The 7,105-nt window shown below is 40.1% G+C and overlaps 1 protein-coding gene across 1 annotated transcript; it reads left to right on the top strand.

The window, feature by feature from the left end:
* The first annotated feature begins 2,005 nt into the window (after positions 1 to 2,005).
* LOC131312746 (uncharacterized) lies at positions 2,006 to 6,883 on the top strand. Its single transcript, XM_058340694.1, has 2 exons — positions 2,006 to 3,235; positions 6,567 to 6,883. The coding sequence occupies exons 1-2, from the start codon at positions 2,141 to 2,143 to the stop codon at positions 6,723 to 6,725; spliced, it is 1,254 nt and encodes a 417-aa protein (XP_058196677.1). The 5' UTR covers positions 2,006 to 2,140; the 3' UTR covers positions 6,726 to 6,883.
* The last annotated feature ends 222 nt before the right edge of the window (positions 6,884 to 7,105 follow it).

The following is a 7,105-nucleotide window of genomic DNA, read 5'->3' as shown; positions in this document are numbered from 1 at the left end:
TACTTTTGATGCTTTGCTGTTGAACTTTCTGGGCAACTCAGGTGTCTGCAGCTCGACTAATTTTGTGGAAACACAATCTTGCTATGCTCCAGGGAGGAGTCCGATTAAAGTCAAGTGACAAAGCTGACTAATTTTGTGGAAACACAATCTTACGATGCACCAGTAATGAGTCCGATTAAAGTCAGTGACAAAGCCCTTATGGACTGGTGGCTACCGGGTAGTAAGAATTGAACTCGTAACTGATTTGGGTATTTGCAATTAGTTGATGGAGTTTGCCTACTAAGATATCGTGATTAAGTTAAGACCCATCTTAGATTTTGTAGGAATTCACCCCATCAAATTAGCTTAAACTTACCAAGAAGAAGGTTTTGAGTATATTAGGTTTTGTTTATTCTGTAACATATTAGCTTGGTGTATGTATTGCTAGTGCAATTGACTGGATATATGTTAGTATCTTTTTAAAGTAAAGGCGGGTTTTGGGGAAGCACTTGGTTGAACGTTGCTCTGAGGAGTTGAGATTTGTTAGTAGAAGAGGAGGGCGGATATCGCCCCCGCCCCCGCCCCCGCCCCCCCCCCCCCCCCCCCCCCAATATCTATCTTTGGCTCAAGCGATTGAAGTCCAAGCATGACTGTCAGTAGAAATTCAGCCAATATGTTGTGTTTAACAAGGATGATTATTTTATGGTGAAAGTTTCCCCCGTCCTTTATTGATATGGTATATTTGTGACATTGTCATTATGGTTTAGTGATCATATAGGGTCATGGTCCTAGAAGGAATCAAGGAACCTCCAGTCCCACAGATACTAGCTGAGCTTATGTCCAAATTTGAATTTAGGCATATAAACTAATGAAGATGAACTGAGATGGGAATTGTTCAATCCTACTCCACTATCCCCTGCTTCGGCATGATTCTACATTTCTACTACGAAGCAAAACTATAATTGAAGCGAAGCACAAGTGGATCTAACTCACTTGGAAATTTGTATCTTCTTCGATATTTTTTTTTCCCCTCTAGACATGGGAATTCAGTTTTAACTACTATTCAGAGCCTCATCTCCAATCCTCTTATTCAATATTTTACTGTATTTTTTGGATCCGTTTGTCGTATCCAAAAAATTCTCTCAACGCCTCAGATATTCGTTTTGAAACGTCGAATTCGATCTTCCATTTTGAAGCTTTCTGGTATGAGGCCGGTGATCACGAGCTCGTAAGATATGAGTATTGGAGATGGGCCTGATGGCTATGAGCTTTTATAAAAGGTAGAAAAAAAAAAAGAATGGAAGATGCTCCAAGAGATTGCAGCAAACGTGGTTAAAATCATGATGGTAATTCCAATCTCTACTTGCATACCAATTAGTATGCCATCTCGATTACTTGAGATTGGAAACATCAACCTAATCTCGTTGATTTTGTTTTATATCTTCTGTTGATTTTGTTTTATATCTATCTACTGGTTAAAAGCTTCTTGAGAATGACTTCGATGGTAAGGTTAAAAGCTCTCTGTTTTTCTTTTGTAGAGAGGTTAAAAGCTTCTTGAGAATGACTTCTCTCCATATACCCTCGAAGAGGAGAGACTATTTAGCGCCCAAGAATCGAGAGACACGTGGTGCCCCAACAAATAAATAGGAATTGGGGAACGACGTGTCCCCAAGGCAATGAATAAGAGTTGGGGAACCACGTGTTCCAGCCCCACAATGAATAATATTTTTGTCAAGGAGGGAGTGTCACAGGAAATGGGGGGTCTGTTGTTGACAGGTGCACAATAGGTTTCCGGGTTCGTGTCACGGGGTCGACGGAATTGACCTCGCAATAAAAAAACCCTTGCCTTTTTGCTTAATTTTCTATAATTTTTAAAAAATTAATATTTGCGCTTTACTTTTTACTGATAACACTCTATTTTGTTCACATTAAAAATGGAGCACTATCAATAAAAATAGAGAGCGAAAATCAATTTCCAATTTTTACTATTTTTTTACCATTTAGTATTTACCCCTAATTTTTATCCGTACGCCCTCCTCCCGTCATTGTTACATCTGAGCTCCATCCATATCTACACAGGTCGAGAAAGTTATTCTCTGCACGAAGTCTCCAATTTCGCCTCTCTTTTTTCAATTAGGGTTTGGCTCTCTCTCTCTCTCTCATGGACTCTCTGCTAGCGACCTATGCCTCCTCAGACGAAGATGAACAAGAAGTTAAACACGAGCGATCTGAATTTTCGGTTGGTAAGACCTCTACCTCTCTCTCTTCTTCCCTCCCAGCCCCCAAATCTTCTTCTTCTTCTTCTTCCTCTCTCTTCTCTTTTCTCCCCCCTCCCAAACCCCACGTCCCAACCCTACCATCACAAACCCTAACCCACCCCTCTCCTTCAAAACCCATCACCCAATTGCACAAACAACAAGAAAATCAATCACAATCGCGAACAAAGGAAATTCCTAAACCTCCCTCTTCCTCTTCCTCTTCTTCTTCTTCTATTTTCTCTTTCCTTCCTCCACCCAAGTCCAAAAATTCGGACCCATTTGCCCTTGCCAATCTTTCATCCACTCCAAACCCTAAACCCAAAAAGATTATTCATCTGAAGCTTCCAGTAAACCCATATCGGAGGAAATCTAAAGACAGTGATGATGATGATGACGATGACGATGACGATGATAAGGAGAGGGAAGGGAAAACGAAGGCTACGGAGTCTGTAACCGAGACTGCATCCGTGAAGTCATTCCTATCGAGCATTCCGGCTCCCAAGAACTCGTCCGCACTGGGTTCTTTGCCCTCTGCTGCGGGCTCGGGTCGAAGATCAATTCTTGAAGCCGATGTAACAACGTCGTTTAGCTCGAATGCTTATAGCAGTAATGCTGAAGTGGGTGTCAATGATAATGGACAAGTGGTTGAGGGGTTGTCTTCTGCTTCTTTTGGAGATGTGGGAAATTCTGCACAATATGTAGTTGAGAGTGGTGGTGGCGATACTTCTGGTTGGGTTTCATCTAGTACAAATTATGAGAATTATGGGAACTATGATTACTACGGGCAGTATGAGAGTAATTGGGGTGATGGCTCGACGACAGTGGCGCCGTCTGATGTGGCGGGAACGGTTGAAAGTGTGGTGAAAGTGCCTGGGAAGAGAGGTAGGAATGATGTTCCTCAGGAAATAATCGAGGTGAAACAGGATGAATTGATTAAGAACCGGCCACGGGAAGACCAGGTCAAATTAACTGGAATAGCTTTTGGGCCTTCTTACCAGGTACATAACCTGTTTTCTTGTCTTTGATTCTCCTTATTCTGCTTATTGGCTTTCTTTTTTCACTTGTTGTGTGCCCCGTGCATATTTTGTTTGGTTAGTGGAACTTTTCATCACGAATGGTATTTGGGACATGATAAGGATAGCTATTGTTGTGTATCTCTTTGGACAGTTATGTAACAGTTGGTGATATAGACTCATGCTACATTACACAGATCGGGGAACATTCTCGGCCTTTGTCTTGTGGTATTGTCGTATTGGCATGGGATATGCCCCCAATGCATTTGTGAATGACCATTCAGGTTGTAGACAGTTCAAAGAAGAAATAAATCATTGATGTTTACAACATAGCTCGCTCACTTGTTATTTGGATGCCTTTACATGTATAACTTTGTGACATCTAACAATCTCAGGTGAGCCTAACACTCCATTTTGAAATTGATGGGAACAAAATCTATTGACTAGGAGAGCTATTGACTAGGAGAGTTTCATCGTAGTTTTTTCCTAGGACGGGTGATAGTGATACTTGAAGAGAATGATTGGGGGAGGTAGTTGGAGAGTTCTATTTGAAAAGTGTTATATGTGGCTATGTGCAGTGCAAAGACACAGATGCTGTGCTTGAGATTGTGTTTTCTTTGAAAGGATTTTTAGAGCTAGACAAATCTGGTTGCTTTCGTGACATTGGTAAGGTAGTTTAGGATTACTTGGATTCTTGGAAAACACTTTATTTCTTCCACCATAGACTTTAAAAAGGCCCGCGGCTTTGTTGGTTGCAAGACCTTAGATCATGAGGTGGGCACAAATTTTTTTGGAGGATTGCGGAGATCTGTAGTGATGGGTTGGCTTGGTTCGGGGAATTGTCTAGTGTTATTAATGGAGCCAACTGCCAAGGGTCCTATGCATTTTCAAAGCTTGATTTTCTATTTCATGTTTTTTGGTCGGATTCGTAATTGAATTATGAGTATATTGTTATTTTAGATGGTAGGCAGGGTCGGCAGGCCATGTCAGTATATAGCAGCAAAGACATAGTTATTGGTCAAAGGTTTAAGGGGTTTAAGGCAAGGAGACCTGTTATCCCTTTCTGTTAGTTTGGTTGCAGATGATCTTAGGAGATCTATTTTTAAGTTTAGAACTTTCGCCGTTGGAAGATTTTGGAACTGGGAGGGATTGAGTCTAATTTCTAATTTCTAGTTTGCTGATGACATGGTTCTTTGTATGCTTTTGAAGCAAAGTTCAGGTGTCTAGTTTTCCCTGGGCATGTAATTCTATGTTTGCATTCTTTGTTAACCTTGCCTTTGTAGGGCTTTATGTTGTGCTTATCTAAACTTGTATCTTGATTTCCTAAACTAAGGTCTGTCCTTATCAGTTTTGGGGTCGTTTGTAGGGATTCTTTCCCACCGTTTCAATGCTCTAGTAGAGTTAACAATAGTTTCTTGGTTTCCTTATGGAAAGTTGAATAGGATAAGTGAGTTTGACAATGCCACACTGGTAGTTTTACATGATTATGATAATGGTTTTATGAGATGTTTAAGCACCCATCTAGAAATGGGGATAGTTTGATCGGATTATGTTGTGAAGAATTTAGTTGATACTAGAAAAGAAGAGTGCTTTTGTTGCCACTTTTAACTCAAGTGATCGGTATGCCCGAGGAAGGACAATGATAGATCTAGACAAGTTGAGAACCATTAGGAAGTGTTTTGTGGAGTATAAGATTTCCCCAATTCCTTGTACTATTCTTATTTTCTAACCATTATACTCCCTTCGTCCCACTTTGTTGTGCCCTTATTCCTTTTTGGGATGTCCCAAAATGATGTGCTTGTTTCAAAACTTCCCAATTTTGGATGTTCATTTTACCATTTTACCGCTCATTTCTCCCTCCCAAATTCAAAATTTAAACTTGATTTGAAAGGAAAGTGGAGCAAATTAGATTTGTTTCCATTCTCTCAATGACATGACAAGGAAAGTTGACAAAAAAGTCAGAAGTTACAAAGGGGTAAAATCCTAAAATTGACACAGTCAATGTAATTATGATATTTTCTTAAATTACGTGAAAATCAAAATAGGCGCAAAAAATTGGGACAGATGGAGTAATGACTAAAATCTGTCCCAGTCTTCATTAGTTTGATTGTGAATAAAGTACGTTTATTATTTATACACCAGAACATGGTTTTGTCTTAGGGGACCATTGATTGTGCAGTAACGGCATCTGTTCGTGGGTTACAAGGGTGCATGAGCCACGCAGCCCTATCATATATCCCAACTGTTAATCTCCTTGGGGTCTCCAACTTTCAATATTGCTTCCCAACAGAATAGGGAGACACATGGTTACAAATCCGTCTCATTCCCCATGTACGCTATCAGAGAGTACACTTTTCACTAGGCTAACTCATGCGTTTGCATGTTTCCTTCGGCTTCTCTGGGCAGCAATGCGGCAATGCCAGCAAAACTTTGTGTTTGCCTGGGCCCTAGGTGCTCATGTACAATCTCTAGTGGCACTTGTACTTGCACTTGGTTCTACCCTAAGCGTTGTAGACCTTGTCTCCTTGTCTTGTAGACTTTCTCCTGTCCCAACGGGGTTGCTGTGGCAATTGTGGAGCGATAATGCCTGACCCTTTTGCAGGATCTTTTTAGCTGTGGCTTATCCTAATCCTTCTCGAGGGATTGCGTGTATGCAAATCTTCGAGATAGAAATCCTCCAAATAAGGATGTCCACTTGAAGACATCCCATCATCTTTGTAGTCTCGAATCTTGATGCCGGTAGGAGGAAATGGGGTGGAACGAATACTAATGAGAAAACTTGACATTGATCTTCACCAACGTGAATCCATTTCTGAATGTGAATCCATACCTCTATTATTTTCCATTGATCTTCACCAAGAAGAAACAAACAGTTCATAGTGTTTCTTGAAACTTGAAGTTGACTTATATTGCATGGTTTTGTCCAAGTTTACTCGTATTCCAGTTTTGCCTATGGTATTTGTGGACTAGAGTTGATAGAAAATGCTTCAACTGGAAGCAAAAAACCTCGAATCATTAGCTTTCTAGTTGTTTTGTGGGATTTCAGTGGTTATTATGCAATTAGCAAGATGTTGGTTTTTTCTCTTTTAATATGTTGAGGAAGCATTGTTTTCTCAAAGAGTCGAAGTAAGTTAAACGCTCTGTGGAAGCAATTTGAGTACGTGCTGGCTACTTAGGTTTTTTTTTGTCCTGTCGGATGGCTAATTTTGCCTTTGGAAGAGGACCTAATCGATTGTTTGTAGGTGTTAATTCACATAGGTCATGTGCTTCTTAGTTAGTTGATTTCCTGAATGAATGAATTGGTTTTTTTTTGTAGCCTGTTTCAACCAAAGGGAAGCCTTCGAAGCTGATGAAGAGGAAGCATCAGATTAGTTCTTTGTACTTTGATATGAGACAGAAAGAGATGGAACTTACAGAGCGTCGAGCCAAAGGCTTCCTAACAAAAGCCGAAACACAAGCCAAGTACGGTTGGTGAGTTCAAGGTGACTTTGCTTCCTCATCTTCTGTAATTGACACTGGAAGCAAGTTGTAATCTCTCTCTTACTCTCTCTGATGTAAGAAGTTGAAGTTACTGAACAAACCTTTCCAGCTTGTAACAGGTTTTACTTCAAATTTGTTCTTGTTACTACTTTATTGGTGTTCCATGTGTGGAATAATGTAGATTTTTGTGCTACTTCCTTTGGATATGAAGGTTTTTTTTTTTTTTGATTGGCAAAAAAAGATTTTATTAATCATTGAAACAAGTTACAACGATTAAACGGATTCAAAGAAACATGGCTTCACAACGAGGAATAACTGGCAATCCAGCATTGAACATGAAATCTGCTTCCTCTTGTTTATGGCTTCTATAAATTA

This window comes from Rhododendron vialii, chromosome 13a (genome assembly GCF_030253575.1).
Source record: "Rhododendron vialii isolate Sample 1 chromosome 13a, ASM3025357v1".
NCBI classification, from domain to species: Eukaryota; Viridiplantae; Streptophyta; class Magnoliopsida; order Ericales; family Ericaceae; genus Rhododendron; species Rhododendron vialii.
The sequence above is the reverse complement of the archived record's forward strand: the minus strand, read 5'-3'. Positions and strand labels throughout refer to the sequence as shown.

Bases quoted from the DNA above. Each gene is read 5' to 3' on its own strand.
- LOC131312746 (XM_058340694.1), top strand. From the start codon at position 2,141: ATGGACTCTCTGCTAGCGACCTATGCCTCCTCAGACGAAGATGAACAA. The intron at 3,236-6,566 runs GTACATAACCTG...TTTTTTTTGTAG, and splicing joins CTTTTGGGCCTTCTTACCAG to CCTGTTTCAACCAAAGGGAA.